The sequence below is a fragment of the Paramisgurnus dabryanus genome, chromosome 19 (assembly GCF_030506205.2).
Source record: "Paramisgurnus dabryanus chromosome 19, PD_genome_1.1, whole genome shotgun sequence".
NCBI classification, from domain to species: domain Eukaryota; kingdom Metazoa; phylum Chordata; class Actinopteri; order Cypriniformes; family Cobitidae; genus Paramisgurnus; species Paramisgurnus dabryanus.
The window spans coordinates 15,251,472-15,267,995 of NC_133355.1; the positions used below are offsets into that span (position 1 = coordinate 15,251,472).

The 16,524-nt window shown below is 38.4% G+C and overlaps 1 protein-coding gene across 5 annotated transcripts in view; it reads left to right on the plus strand.

Annotated features, from left to right (window-relative positions):
* csmd3b (CUB and Sushi multiple domains 3b) overlaps positions 1-16,524 on the plus strand; it is a 502,030-nt gene that overhangs the window by 397,827 nt on the left and 87,679 nt on the right. For all 5 annotated transcript variants that reach the window (XM_065290793.1, XM_065290794.1, XM_065290799.1 and 2 more), the window contains exons 33-37: positions 833-928; positions 4,690-4,893; positions 11,333-11,457; positions 11,820-11,916; positions 13,922-14,026. In XM_065290793.1, coding sequence (XP_065146865.1) covers positions 833-928; positions 4,690-4,893; positions 11,333-11,457; positions 11,820-11,916; positions 13,922-14,026 — 627 coding nt within the window. The remainder of the gene's footprint in view (positions 1-832; positions 929-4,689; positions 4,894-11,332; positions 11,458-11,819; positions 11,917-13,921; positions 14,027-16,524) is intronic.

Genomic DNA, 16,524 nt, shown 5'->3' on the forward strand with positions numbered 1-16,524 from the left:
CTATTTGTGCGCTTCTATACTTTGACATAAAATCACATTTTTTGCTGCCAAAATGAACATTCTGCAGGGAAAACAGGAAAATGGTTTTCTTGTCCAATTGGCATGAGAGCATCTCACATGATCACATAAGCACCACTTTTCTATTCTAATATTGGGAACACGCCACATCACATCAGGCTGGAAATCATCACCTGTCATTGAAAACAAATGGCCTATATGAAGGACAGAACACTTTGTGTTTAGCTACACCGAATGCTAAAGCTTTTGCATTTAAACCTTGCACCTTGTCTGTCTTGTCCGTGCATAGCATCAACATAGTGAAAATTTCAAAACAAAACCTGAACAAAGATGGTCAATGATGGCCCCACGAGAACCATAGTGAAAGATATATTATATACTATAGAACCAACTATCATGCTAATGCAGTGGTTCTCAAACTAGGGGGCGGGAGATGGGGCCTGGGGTTATGCATTTTTTTAAATGCATTAATTTAACATAAATTCTGTGTCATTAAACCTCAGAAAATGAATGCTACTAAGCACTACATTGTATCATTGTATATGTTTTGTTTAATTCAATTCTAAGTTTGAGATTGTTTTATGTCATGAATTTTCTATGGGGGTGCAAAGGGATGCAAGGGGGGTGCAAGCGAGAAGTTTAAGAACCACTGTGGCTGATGTAAGAGTGATATGATGAAGCACATTGGCTTCTCCATTGGAAACACATTTAAGTGTATTCTCTGTTAGGTCTATCAGGGTCACATGAAAATCTTTGTGCGATAAAAGTGATCTAAAAGGAAATTTTGAGATGTTTATTTCTGTCTATTTTTCAGGGGAGTCGTTGCCCTTGAGTACTGGAAATCAAATAACTATGAAGTTTACTACAGTTGGACCAGAAACTGCCAAAGGCTTTCACTTTGTGTACCAAGGTCAGTTCTAAGCTCTGTTGAGACATTATACTTTTATTTATTGTTTATATTGTTTAAACAATCTTTAATTCTGATACAGAATTTATAGTAGCATTACTATTTATATCACAATTTAAAGTCTTATAGTTAGATATAATTTAAGTGCTTATTAAAGTATAGCAAATGTATATATTTTGAAAATGTGGGCTGCATGCGACAATTGCCAGTCTGGCAAGCATATGATATATTTTACACTAGTTTCTGCTTAGTTTTTATGTGCTTTGTTTTAATTATAGTCATAATTGTGACAGCTATTGAAAAAAATGTACTGTGAGGGATTCGTTTATATAACCACACCACTTATACGGGTATTAAAATGTTCTACACAAACATTTAATTTATTGTCTTAGCAAAGCTAAAGCGGTGTTTAAAGAAATGCGTTTGTAAATAAATGTAATTAGTTTAAACAAAGAAACGTAGGGGAAAGCACAGTAAGATAATGCTGTACTAAAAGCTATAAGTAAGTACATTTACATTCAAATAAGATACTAAAGGTTTTACTGTTTTCTTTATATTCCTTAATCTAAGACATAAATAGATATACAGTATATATAAAAATACTCTTTACGGAAGGAAAAAACAATGACATTCAATGTAATACTGAAATTGCATGACGTATTTTATTCATGTTTGCATGTATTGATATTTAAAGAAGCATAACTTTGCAAAGATCATATGAATTATAATTGAAACAACTTTTGAGGCCTGGAATATGTGGAAGAGGAAGTTTTGTCAGCTAACCGTTTTTGTTTCATATGCACTTTCTCCAATGAGCAATTGAGTTTTAGTGATAAAATACAATATAAAATACTGTGAAATTTGACCTATGGGTTGTTTCAACCCATTGTTGGGTTAAATATAAACAATTACTGTGTTAAGAACCCAACATTTTTACAGTGTTTAAACATTCAAGACAAACTTACGATGAATGCTGAGATTGTTAGGGATGACACAGATGTGGCCATGGAGAACACACCTCTGTAGATGCCACAAATCAGTGTAACTATATTCATTCTTTTAAATTTAAGTTGATTAAACTTAAGTCTTTTAACTACCCAAGTTTAAAACTCAGAAACTAATAAAACCGTGAAAAGAACAGCCAATCAAAATCTGAAATTTTTTTTTATTTGAGCACACAGTATTGTGCAATAATGCAAAGTCATGTGAAGTAAGATTGTGGACAAAAGTGACTTCACACTAGGCATGTAAGTGCCGAAACCAAGTGTAAACACAATATCCTGTCAGGTTAGGACATTTTCAGATATTCTTAAATTTTAACCCTGTACTTTAATTCTTTATGCCTTCCTCAGAAAATGTCCAAGGACACTAAAAAAGTGGTTAATAATTGTTTTACTCTGTCGGGTGATGTGCTCTGGGCAGTGTTACATATCTTCAGTGAATCTCAAAGTTTATATAACTGTATTTTGTATCTTTATAAACATTTCTGAAAAGCCGCCCAGGACCCTGAAACATAAGAGCAGTGTTTTCTAAAGCATTTCAGTTGTCGGGTCATTCAAACTCATTCAACTTGACTTGCCATTCTTCGACTTGCTTAGTCTATTTCATGACTGTTAAATAACCAATCAATTGATTCTCTATTTCAGTTGAGTTGCTTAAAGGTCATATATGTGTTTGATTGAGGACTGATTCCAATTGCCATTTAAAAAAATATATCTGCAATGCTACAAGCAAAAGCAACCAGACAAGTTCAGAATTTGTAAGCAGGTCAAAACCTGACATTTTATAAGTGATTTTTGTTCTACTTAGTGTTTTCACATCAACTTTCTCACAACGATATATATTATATATTTAACTTTATCCAAAGTTCTTTCTTGCCCACTTGAGGATACGATTAAAACAAAATTCCTCTTTGACAGTTTTGTACATATGAATGTTTCTTTATGTGGTGCAACTAGTGTTGCTTTCGTCAACGAAAAGTATGACGAAATATCCTCGTCAACGAACCTTTATCACGTGACGAAAAAGAGACGAGACGCAACGTGAATGCTGGTCATGTGACAAAAACTATAATAAAATGTATAATACAATATTGTTGACGAATAAAAACGAGACTAAAAGTGGTTTACTAAATAAAAACTATGCTAAAATGTGTCTTCATTTTCGTTGACCAAAACGAGACGAGACGAAATGTTATAACGTTATTTCGTCTAGCCATCTCCTGGCACCCCGCCACCTGACTGCAAATTATCATGTGTGTTAAATGGCGCTCTGCAAATCGATCCGCAAAAATACGTAAACGTACCGCGAGAGCGATTAGAAAGCATGCAGAGCAGTCTGTTCTCGCGATGCTTTGATATCATACGCAATCCGTTTGCGCAGTAACACGCGACACGTCACTTTTGATGGACAGCTGCGCCCGCGAGTACACCGCTGCATTAAGTCTTCAAATGGAAACTAAAAGTCCAAAAGGAAACCCCTGCATCGTTTTCAGGTGAGTTCACAAGCCTGTTAATATGTATAGCGTTGACTGCTGGCACCGCGAACTCATCTGTGTGATTTAAATAATATAACAATGTACCAGTTTGCATCTTCAATCGTTTAAATGACATGTGCTGCGTTGTGTTTTGAAGCATGGTAAATATATATATGCTAAAGACGTTGTTTTATAACTTATGTGCTAACAACAAGGCTCTGTGTCCTTATTTATTATTTGAATTAACTAAACTTGCTTAACTAAATGCTTGAGTGTTAAATCAATCAAACAGCTGTATTATTAAGAACATAACCATACATACAAACTTTTGCTTTTGTTAATAGTCATCTGATGTTTCTCAAAGCTGGCTTTTAATTTACTTACAAGAAAGATATTTAGTAATTCTCCAAAATTGCTTGGATTTATACTGACACGTAAAATTAGCTTTGTCACATTATAGTGCTATTTGCAAAACAAATACAGATATACTATATTGCATATTTGTATAATTGTAGTTTGTGTTGCTGTCAAAATACAATTATAAATGATAACAATAGCATTTTAATAAAGTGCTATAACATTTTAATAAAGTGCTATTCTCACACATAGCCTACTATAGTTGTGATTTTGTTGTTGTTTTTTAACTAAAGGTGGCACCACCGTAAAAGTCAGCTTATGGCACCCATCTGACCAGCAGTGGCCCTGTGTGTGTGTTTCTGCTTAGACTACTCTGTTTTGATTATGTAGACTTTAATGTAGACTCTTTACCTACAGTCAAGGTTAAATAAAATTAAGTAAAATATATATATATATATATATATATATATATATCTTCAAATCAAGTAAATTCCAATCAGAGCATCTTCCATGTCTGAAATGGATGTATTCTTATATCTATGAAAATTTTGGTTTTGTCTATACTACTGCTAGGTACTTATACTATATTGACTGGGTTAAATAGAATTGCATTACTAAAAAGAGACTAAAATACAATTTTCATTGACTAAAACTAGACTAAAAATGTCACCAGTTTTCGTCGACTAAAACTAGACAAAAATAGTCAAGGATAATTCTGACTAAAATAAGACTAAAATGCCCAGACTTTTAGTCGACTAAAACTTGACTAGACTAAAAAGAGTATGAACTGACTAAAACTAATAAAAACTAAAATGTCAGCTTGACACAAAGACTAGACTAAAACTAAAATTAAAACAGGCCGCCAAAAACAACACTAGGTGCAACTCAACACCTATTAATTAACATCTTTAATTGTTCAATCCCATCACAGCTGTGCCAAGGACCAGCGCAACACAGTGCAGCTCTGTTCCAGAACCTCGATTCGGCAAACGCATTGGAAACAATTTTGCCGTGGGCGCATCTGTGATGTTCGAGTGCAACCCGGGCTACACGCTACATGGTTCTGCTGCCATTCACTGTGAAACCGTACCTGACGCTCTGGCTCAGTGGAACGATACTTTGCCCACTTGCATGGGTAAGAAACGCACGATTGATGTGACCTTTTGTTTTGGTGGACAGGTTGTGTATCCAAGCATGGTTAGCTAAATGATACATCACCACAAAACAAAAGCAAAGCTCTCAGTCAATGTCCTTCAGGTGAGGCTGGTTAATCAGCAGGTGCAGGTTAGCAGTGGGAAAACTGGTGAATCTGGTTGAAATGGATGCCCAGTTTCATAATGCAGACACATCTTCATCTGCTTGGTCAAGTGTCAGAGTGTAAGTGGTCTGATTAAGCCCGTTTTGGCTTAAATTTTGGTGGAAAGGTCATGGGGTCCCAAGAAACACACATATTGGATGAAATAATTTGGGAACACTTTACTTGAACGGGTGTTCATAAGACTGACATGACACCTTCATAATCATGACATGACATGCAGTGCCGCTGCTAGCCATTTTGGTGCACTAAGCATAATTTCTTTATGATGCCCCCCACCCGAACCCACCCAGTTTTTGCCAGTTTAACTTTTTACCAAACATATAACTCAATATCAATAACACAATAGCAGCATCACAGTAGCTTATATAAGAGCAGTAAAAAGAGAAAGTAAAATCTTCACAGCTTTGCTGACTTTGTAAACATGTAAAATAGCCAACACACAGTACACATAAACTACTGCTCAATATCAAAAGAAAGATAGTAAAGACAGTAACAGCTAGCTTGCGTCTGTTATTTGTACAATGCATATGCATAGGTAATGTTTAACAGTAAAATCTCAATTTAATTGCACCAAAGTTATAACAACATCGTTTGTTAACATTAACGTCAGCAAGTTCGAGGCGCATTATTGCACATTATGAGTAGCAGCAGAACATGCACATTTCCCATGACTAAACATGGACTTACCTGCAGGTGATGCACGGGCATCATCTCGCAGTTTCTTGTTCTTTCTTTTATCAAATCCTGACTCCTGCTGTCTTTTCGGAGCCATTTCCATAAAAGTTGCCTACTGTCTGTTAAACTTCGTCAGGTGCCTGCGCGATCAACCAGCGCAGACCATCCAAGGCGAGGGGGGCATAATTTCAAGAGCAATTAAATTATCTTGTTCCTCCTTTTTTGTTACATATACATGGCTAAAAAGTGGCTGATAATATTTCTATAGGCTAATGAAATAATATCTGCATTAAAATTTTTTTTCATTAGGCTATTATTTTTGGTGCCCCCTCAGCACTTGGTGCCCTACGCATAGCACGTGATGCATGTTATGGGAGCGGCGGGGCTGATGACACGTGTCATGAACATGACGGAGATTTTATACATGTTTATGACAACTGTCATTAAGTGTCATTTTGTTCAATTATGTCATTTTTAATGCAAAGATAACATTGTTTGAGATTTCTTTGACAACTTGACATAAATCAATACATCTTAACATGTCATGACATCTTGATATTAGAAAGACAACATAACAGACCATTCTTTTTACCAGGGATACAAATTGAATTTGTAATTAAAATGTCATTAAGTATTAATACTCTGTTATATAGTTTTATAATAGCATCATGAATATTCTTCAGTTCATAATGTTTTTTTTAGTTTCCTTTATGTGCTTAAGAAATAAAATCAATCATCCAATAATAATAACAATTAAAATTGATACAATTATATTTTATTTTATTTGGAGACAGATTTACCTGAAATTAAATGAAATTAAGTGAAAATGTTTTGTTTGTTTTTTCTTCTACGTCAGAAAATTTCAGAACCATCATAAAATCTCCTTCATGTTCATGGGTCATGTCATGATTATGAAGGTGTCATGTCAGTCTTATGAACACCCGTTCAAGTAAAGTGTTACCAATATTTTTAATAGTAGATTTATAAAAAAAAGTATTGTATGACACTTTTGACACAGTAAGGGCGCACTCACTTTATCCTAACCAAACCAAACCAAGCCCCAGCGCGATTGTCACCCCTCCCTACTCCCCCAGGTGCACGCACTCACACTGTACTTGTATCGATCCGAGTCCGGGCGCGCTTTCGTCATTAAGATGCGATTGTTTTGAAAAAGGCAGGAAGTAAGGCTCTCTCTTAACACTGGAACGCACCGTAATGATAAGTCTGTGTTTTTAATTCGGAGTCGTTTGGTGCGCGATTACAGACAGCCCTCTTACATGTCATCATATTGCTTAGTTCATCTGTCACGTGCGCAGCTCGGACATTCACGTAACCCCGCGGCGCGCATCAAAAGGTTTTTACGGAGGCAGATGAAGGTGAGTGGTCGCGCAACTGACGTCTTCACCTTTTGAATCGCGCTCAGGCGCGATTGCGCTCACACCACAGCCTTCCGCGCCTGAGCCCAAGTGAACCGCGCTCCGGCCCACCTCTGCAACCCGGCCGCGGCGCGAATAACCAATCCGCGCTCGGGCGCGGAACAGAGCGATCACACTAGTCAAACAAACCAGGCTTTGGGGGTCAAACGCGCCCGAGCGCGGTTTGGTTTGGATAGTGTGAGTGCGCCCTAAGTGTCTACCAAATGCATAAATGTAAAAAACAACAGCTATACTGTCAGGAATTATTTTGTTTAAAATTGGTCCCTATCTGTCACTGGGGCGGTACCCTTTCAAAAAATACATTATTGCACCCAAAGAGTTCATTTTAGTACCTCAAAGATACATTCTGATACCAAAGAGTGCATATTAGTACCTCAAAGATACATTTTGGTACCTAATGTATACATATATTATCTACCTAAAGGGTACATAGGACCGGTTACTGCCCAGGTGACAGCTAGGGACCATTTTTTTTGCTATTTTTCTGATAGAGTATAAACCCAACCCAGTCTAAAAAAAATTGCGTTATATAGCATGTACATTTTTCTTTCTTTTTACATGATATTATCACGAATTTCCACGTTTTCTCTAGCCTGGTCCAACCAGACTCTCGTACATTCATTTCATTTGTACAGAGAGTCTGGCCACACTTGCAAAACGTTACTTCCGTTAAGGAGGGTCCTCTGTTGAAGTTTAAAACTATTGGATCTGCGCAGTCACTCAGGATCTGCCAAAGCAATCGCTAACATGTGGTCGTGCCGTATATCATGAACTGAAACCGGCCGGAAACAACAAGTCAGAATAATCAGACAAACAAAACTTAGCAAGCCTGGTTCTTGTTCCGGCTTTAAGTTCTGTATATTCGGCAGCTTTGCAACAACGGACCGAATAGCTTTTCTCACGTCTTTCTCCCCTGCCTTACTGAACTACAACTCAAACTGACGCACGACCTCAACGTCATCACTTTTAGCCACCCCCCTCTGTTCGCTGATTGGACCTGCAGATTTTTGCAGGAGAAAACGAAACTCTATAGAGCCATCCCAGACGTACTGCTGAAGCAAAATGAAAATTAAGCGGAAGCACGTAGGAGGGCGGAGCCAGGCTACGTTTTTTCGTGATCGTATAACGAATTTCTGTTTTCGTGTGATTATCATGTATTGGTTACTCAACTTTTTTGTCCTATTTTTTTATCATTGTTGCTTCGGTTTAGGGTTAGATTTACATAAAATGACATCCTTAAACACACCTAACTCTAACGCCAGGCGACATATAAAAAATAAATCAGAAAAAATTGTATAAACCAATACACAAAGACATTCTAATGCAAACACCAAATCTAACCCTTAACAATGGTCTGTAAATAGGAAAAAACAAGTCGAGTAACCAATACGTGATAATTACCCGAAAACAGAAATTTGTTATACAATCACGAAAAAGCGTGAAAATATCACAAAAAAAGAATCAAAAATGCACGTGACTATATCATGAACCTCCGTGAGACTGTGTAGGTATAAACATATAAATGTGACTTCATTTCTTGTAATTGTGAATTAATATTTTCGTAATGCAACATTTTCCAGTTGAGATACAAAATCACAATGACTATTTTTAGCTCTGTGTCATATACCGTCTTCTTTACAGAACTGTCTGTCTTTCTCTCGCTCTTTTTTTATTGTTCTTTAACTCCACCAATCTCTATTTTCTATCTTGCTATAGATTTTTCCTAAGCCTCTGATGATTGTTTTTCCTGTCATATTTAGGCCAAATGAAAAGAACATCCTCACACGCATGCACCACACACCCGAAACGCCGGTAAAATGCCATAAGGCTTATGACAGGCGTCTGCTTTACCTTGTCAGGCCTTGTTTAATTTCCCAGCTCTTCCTGCTGTCTACCCGCTGAAGGGTCAGACATCTTTGATATATCCCATGATTACCTGGCCGCACGCTGCATTCTATATACCGGTGGTTAAAAATGAATGACCTCAAAATTGCAGGGAAGTGAATTTGTTTAATAATTTAAGCATCCGACAGGGGTATATTGAGACCTGCTCCGTATCCGGCCTTCACTCGGTCTCTCACTCTCTCTCTCTCTCTCTCTCTCTCCCTCTTATTCTTTAGTCCAATGAGAGACATCAATCAGTATGTCCCTATCCGTTCGTAGCTGTTTAAACAAAGTGATTGGCTTTGACCTCTAGATTATCCCCTTGTCCTTGATAGATAGTATCTTACCTTAGCATAGGATAAGAAAGACAGTTCTGCCCTGCCAGAGTTAGATAGCAGCCTGTGCTTTGTTATTGACAGATCCAGTCTCTGGCCTCTGGTGCTGCTGTAGACAATAGTTGGCAGGTCTTCAGCAAATAGCAGAAAATTGCTTAACCAAGCTGCTCCTGTGGGGAAAAGGAAAATGCTACATGCTCTTTTCTGACGTTTCTATGCTGCATTGTTCTTCGTAAGCGCTTTGTAATGAAAAGGTGCCGTTTAGTGCTTGGATGACAGACAGAAAGTGGTGTGCTTACAGTAGCTGTGCACCCTAGTTCAGTAAGTGCAGTGCCAAGGGCGTTTCATTTCACTTTAGTTACAGTAGGTGTAGTACTCGAGGAGATTCATTCTTGTCCACATTTTTTGCTCTGAAATAACTGAGATTTTACCCTGAGTCATCATCTAGAAGAACATGTTATTACTTGTAGGCTTTGGTTCTCAAAGATCATTGAGCGATATGCTGTCATGAGGCTGAGGATTCATATCCATGTCATACTGTATATCTTTTATATAAGATGTAAATCATGCAATCATACCATTTTTTCGATCTTCCATGCCAGTGTCAGCTCTGTAATATAGCGCCATAACATTTTTCATTCGAATAGCAATTTGACAAGTGATAACTCAGTTGCAAACGATTACAAAAAACAAGTCAGCTAAGCATTAAGGCCAAAAGCAGATAGACATGCTTTGATTATTTTATTATTTATCAGAAGTTTTGTACAGAAAATGACAAATAGAGTGCAGCAAGGATGACGTATGCATAAAATTCATAAAAGTTGTGTTCATCTGTGAAGATTAACTTGTTGGACAAAACGTGTAAGTTACATAAACTTTTGTTAAACACAAACCTTATTTTTTTGTGATAATTCAAAAGTCTATGGAAAAATGTATAGGCTTTTAGTAAGGGAATCAGCGTCCCACTAACTTAAAGTTAGCCTAAAAAATATGTAATTACTGTGAAAATATGGAATTAGTCCATTTTCTTAAAAAAAATCCAGATAATTTACTCACCACCATGTCATCTAAAATGTTGATGTCTTTCTTTGTTTAGTCGAGAAGAAATTATGTTTTTTGAGGAAAACATTCCAGGATTTTTCTCATTTTAATGGACTTTAATGGACCCCAACACGTAACGGTTTTAATGCAGTTTAAAACTGCAGTTTCAAAGGACTCTAAATGATCCCAAACGAGGTATAAGGGTCTTATCTAGCTAAACAATTGTCATTTTTGACAAGAAAAATACAAAATATGCACTTTTAAACCACAACTTCTCATATATCTCCGGTCATGTGACCTCACGCAATACGTCATCACGTCAAGAGGAAACTACGCCCAAATGTTTACAAGTGTGGATAAAGAGGCTCGTTCGGACATTGTTGTATGTCAAGTGATACTAATTAATGTTGTTGTGTCAGTTTATTGTTAAAAATGGTCTACAAATGTGCATTTCATATGTGTAACACGTGACCTTTCCACAGCATTACGTGAGGTCGCGTTGGCGCGTCACATGACCGGAGATAGACGAGAAGTTGTGGTTTAAAACTGCATATTTTTATTTTTCTTGTCAAAAATGACAATCGTTTCGCTAGATAAGACCCTTATGCCTCGTTTGAGATAGTTTAGAGTCTTTTTAAACGGCAATTTTAAACTACATTAAAACTGTTACGTGTTGGGATCCATTAAAGTCTATAAAAATGAGAAAAATCCTGGAATGTTTTCCTCAAAAAACATAATTTCTTCTCGACTGAACAAAGAAAGACATCAAAATTTTGGATGACATGATGGTGAGTAAATTATCTGGATTTTTTTCTAATCCTTTAAATTGTGTGCGAATGGTAATACTTACGTTATACTCTCCTGTCTTTCGATTAACCTTCACAGTGCCTTGCGGAGGGGTTTTGGCAATGCGTAAGGGTACAATATTGTCCCCCGGTTACCCTGAACCCTATGATAACAACCTCAACTGTGTGTGGAAGGTGTCGGTTCCCGAAGGAGCCGGAATTCAAGTAAGTGAAGGAGCCTGTTTGAAGTCCCTCAGATGATATCTTTCAGACAAGAAGCTTCAGTGATGGAAATGTTAAAATGACAATAAAGAGAATTCTTAATGACCGGTTAATTATGCATGAGCCTTTGTTTAATTTAGAAACAATGAGGAGTACAGTTTTACTATTTTGAGCGGCTGTCTGTATCTTCACCTTGCTGTTGTTTCTCCTAATGCAGTAATTCTGTGTTGTGTCTGTATAGCATAAGCCGTTTGAATTCTCAGAGGGAATTCCACATGCTGTGCGGGGAGATGGTGCTCGGCTGGTGTTCAGTGCCTTTGTTCTTTTGTTCTTACACTTCTTAATTATTTATCTTATTATTTCAGATCCAAGTTGTGAGTTTCGCCACGGAGCATAACTGGGATTCCCTGGATTTTTACGACGGTGCAGACAACAATGCACCCAGACTGGGAAGCTATTCGGGTAAGAGGGGAACTGGTTGAATATAACTGCAAACTCTTAAAAATGAGAAAAAAAAGTCAACAAGCCTTATTAAATATTAGAGGAAAATTACATTAGAAGTAATGGAATGCTTTTTTTACAAAATGACCATTTTCTCATAAGAAATTAAGCCATCGCAATATCTCACAAGAACATAATATCATTACTTGAGTCAAACCCTGCAGAAAGTCAAGTGTTTTTTAATATTTGGAGCCAGGAAAGATTTTTAAATGTCCATCCTGTTTTGGCTAATGAATTACTGTGTCTGGCAAAGCATCTTATGGGCATCACTCAGTCAGCAGTTTTTTGTTTCCTATCAAAGCGGACACAGGAAGTACACTAACGCTAACAGTACATTTACACGGGGCAAAAGCGTTAACGCTTGACGGAAGGCTTGTCTGAAGCATGGCCAACAGCCAATCACAGTGGCCACAATACATGCTCTGGTCTTCCATAAACGTAATTGGCTGACTCTGCCTAGGTTATTTGGATAAGGCGAACTGATTGGCTGACGCATGCGTTGCCACTTGAAAAGTTGAGAAATGTTCAACTTCTTCCACGAGCAACGGTAGTGACACAGCGCTGACGAATCCACAATTCAGTTCGTCAACGCATTGAGGGTGAATGGGAAGTGTTAACGCTTACGCCCTGTGTGAATGGACCGTAAGAGCTTGTCATCATTGGTTCGTATTGCTCATTGGCCTTAATGTTGTAAAGGAAAGTGTTAAAGGGTTTATTAAACAGCTTAGGGAACCCAAAAGTAATGCAGATATTTGAGATCTGACCAATCTGCCACATTTAAGTCAAGTCATGAAGCGTCCCTGTTGGTACAAGTGCCTTTATTCAGCTTTCATAGACAGTATGTTTGCCTTTATTGTTGGAGCAGTAATTGAGGTCAGTCAAACTGCATCAGGACGTGACATCAGAACTGAACTCTACAAGCAGGAATGGTGCTAACCAGTGTTGGACATGGCCAAGAATCACTTGGGGGGCTATAGATGCACTATAATCCCAATAAAATTCCAATGAAATTATGTACTGTATGAAGATGGCATAGGGTTTGGAGGTTCTTATGTGGATAAAACATGAAAATCCTCGACATTTTGAACTGGAACTCAACCCAACCCCCCCCCCCCTTACAGTTTCTTAGTCCCCTGAGTCCTCTTCCATTTCTAGCCCTTTTGTAACAAATGATGTTTGGGAGGAGCATGGTCATGTAATCCAACCAATCAGTGCGAAAAGGTCTCTATACAGGATGCAGCCGTCCCTCACCTGTGTCCTGTGACAGTTTTTTGCAGCATCCCTCCTCCCCCTCATCACCTTACCATCACCTTACACCCAGTTAAAAAGGGGGGAGTATTCTGGGTTTGGGCTAATAACAGAGAATGTCAAATTTGCTTTATTGTCATATTACCCTATTGACTACGTTCATGCGAACTTGTGAACTAACAAAGGCCATGGATTCAATCCCTGGGAACACGCAAACTGATGAAATGTAATCTACAAATCATGATTTAAGTAGCTACCTAATTCATAAATTTAAACAGAGGTGTTAAATATCATGGGGTGCCCAAACTCGGTCCTGGAGGGCCGGTGTCCTGCAGAGTGTAGCTCCAACCCTAATCAAACACACCTGAAGCAGCTAATTAGGGTCTTGCTAAGCATACTAGAAACTTCCTGGCAGGTGTGCTGAGGCAAGTTGGAGCTAAACTCTGCAGGACACCGGCCATCCATGACCAAGTTTGGGCATCTCTCAAAACTTGAGAGGAGTTCACAGCATAGTGGTTTAAGGACTGCCTAATAAGCTTTTAGAGTGGGACATCCTTCTGTAAGTATAAAATTCTTTGCTCTGTAATCCACTTCATACTGTTTCTTATTTCAGTCCTGGCTGATGCAGTGTTGACCGACCATAAGTAAAGAATTACAGAGTTTGATAATCTGCAACATGCAATCCAATGCATGTCTAACACAGTTCCTCTTTTATCAGGGACCACCATTCCTCAGCTGCTGAACAGCACGTCCAACAACCTCTATCTGAACTTTGTGTCAGACATCAGTGTGTCTGCTGCTGGCTTTCATCTGGAATACACAGGTAGAGCACCACACCGTCCAACAAGATTATGCTATTGATTTCTTTTTTTAAAAAAGTGGGTCCGAAAGACACTCAGCATTTCAAAAAGCATGTACTGCATTGCATCTATATGCACTCACTAGCTATTACCTTGTTGTGTAATGTGGTTATTTATAGAATTCTCTAGAAACATAGAAAGTGTACAATTTGCAGATGGGTCGATTAACTTTTTTTAAGTCTGAACAGTCAGACAGACAGCTACACAGATAGACCTAACAGATAGACTGCTCATAGATAGAGCAGTGGATGGATGGATGGATGGCTGGCTAGATATAAAGGCAGACAGACAGATAGATAGAGCAGTTGATGGATGGATGGATGGATGGATAGACAGATAAATAGAGCAGTTGATGGATGGATGGATGGATGGATAGACAGATAGATACAGCAGCTGATTGATGGATGAATAGACAGATAGATAGAGCAGTTGATGGATGGATGGATATACAGACAGATAGACAGAGCAGTTTATGAATGGATGAATAGATGGGTGGATGGATGGATAAACAGATAAATAGAGCAGTTGATGGATGGACAGACAGACAGATAGATAGAGCAGATGATGGATGGATATACAGACAGATAGACAAAGCAGTTTATGAATGGATGGATAGATGGGTGGGTGGATGGATAGACGGATAAATAGAGCAGTTGATGGATGGACAGACAGACAGATAGATAGAGCAGTTGATGGATAAATGGATGGATAGACAGAAAGATCGACAGAGTAGTTGGTGGATGGCCTGACAGACAGACAGACAGATAGATAGATAGAGCAGCTGATGGATGAATGAATGGATGGATGGATATACAGACAGACATATAGACAGAGCAGTTAATGGATGGATGGACGGATGAACGGATGGATGGATGGATGGATGGATGGAAAGATAGACAGATAAATAGAGAAGTTGATGGATGGACAGACAGACAGACAGACAGACAGATTGATAGATAGATAGATAGAGTAGTTGATGGATGGATGGATGGACGGACGGACGGACAGAGATAGATAGATAGATAGATAGATAGAGCAGTTGATGGATGGATATACAGACAGACAGACAGACAGATAGACAGACAGACAGACAGACATGGATGGATGGATGGATGAATGGATGGATAAACAGATAAATGGATGGATGAATGGATGGATAGACAGACAGACAGATAGATAGAGCAGTTGATGAATGGATGGATGGTTGGATAGATGAATAGACAGATAGGTAGAGCAGTTGATGGATGGATGGATGGATATACAGACAGGCAGACAGATAGATAGAGCAGTTAATGGATGGATGGATGGATGGATGGATGGATGGATGGATGGATGGATAGACAGATAAATGGATGGATGGATAGACAGATAAATGGATGGATGGATAAACCGTTAGATAGAGCAGTTGATGGATGGGTGGGTAGATAGACGGATGGATAGACAGATAGATAGAGCAGTTGATAGACGAATGGATGGATGGATGGATGGATGGATGGATGGACAGACAGAAAGATAGATAGAGCAGTTGATGGATGGATGGATGGATGGATGGATGGATTGACGGATGGACAGACAGACAGATAGAGCAGTTGATAGGTGGATGAATGGACAGACAGACAGACAGACAGAGCAGTTAATGGATAGATAGATAGATAGATAGACAGACAGACAGACAGACAGACAGACAGACAGACAGACAGATAGAGCAGTTGATGGATGATGGATGGATGGATATACAGAGAGACAAAGCAGTTGATGGATGGACGGGCTGATCGTTAGACAGATAGATGGAGCAGTTGACGGATGGATGGATGGACGGACGGACAGACAGACAGAACAGTTGATAGGTGGATGGATGGATGGACGGACAGACAGATAGATAGAGCAGTTGATGGATGGGTGGATGGCTAGATATAAAGGCAGACAGACAGATAGATAGAGCAGTTGATGGATGATGGATGGATGGATATACAGAGAGACAAAGCAGTTGATGGATGGACGGGCTGATCGTTAGACAGATAGATAGAGCAGTTGACGGATGGATGGATGGACGGACAGACAGACAGAGCAGTTGATGGATGGATAGATAGATAGATAGATAGATAGATAGATAGATAGATAGATAGATAGATAGATAGATAGATAGATAGATAGATAGATAGATAGATAGATAGATAGATAATGGGGACAAATGAAAGGGGTGCAGACAGAAAGATATGTTTTGGATTGATAGATGATGGTTAAATGCACTGACAGACAGACAGACAGACATGCCCTTTTTTCATTAACACATCTTAGTAACATCTGCAGTGTCTTGATTTAACTGTCACATATTAAATACCCGGAGGGATCAAAGTATCATCTGCTCTTATTGTACTAAATGACGAAACCCATCCTAGGTAGATTCTTTCTTTTCTTCATGGCAAGTAATCAAAGGGAAGAATGGAAATGGAAAAAAGGG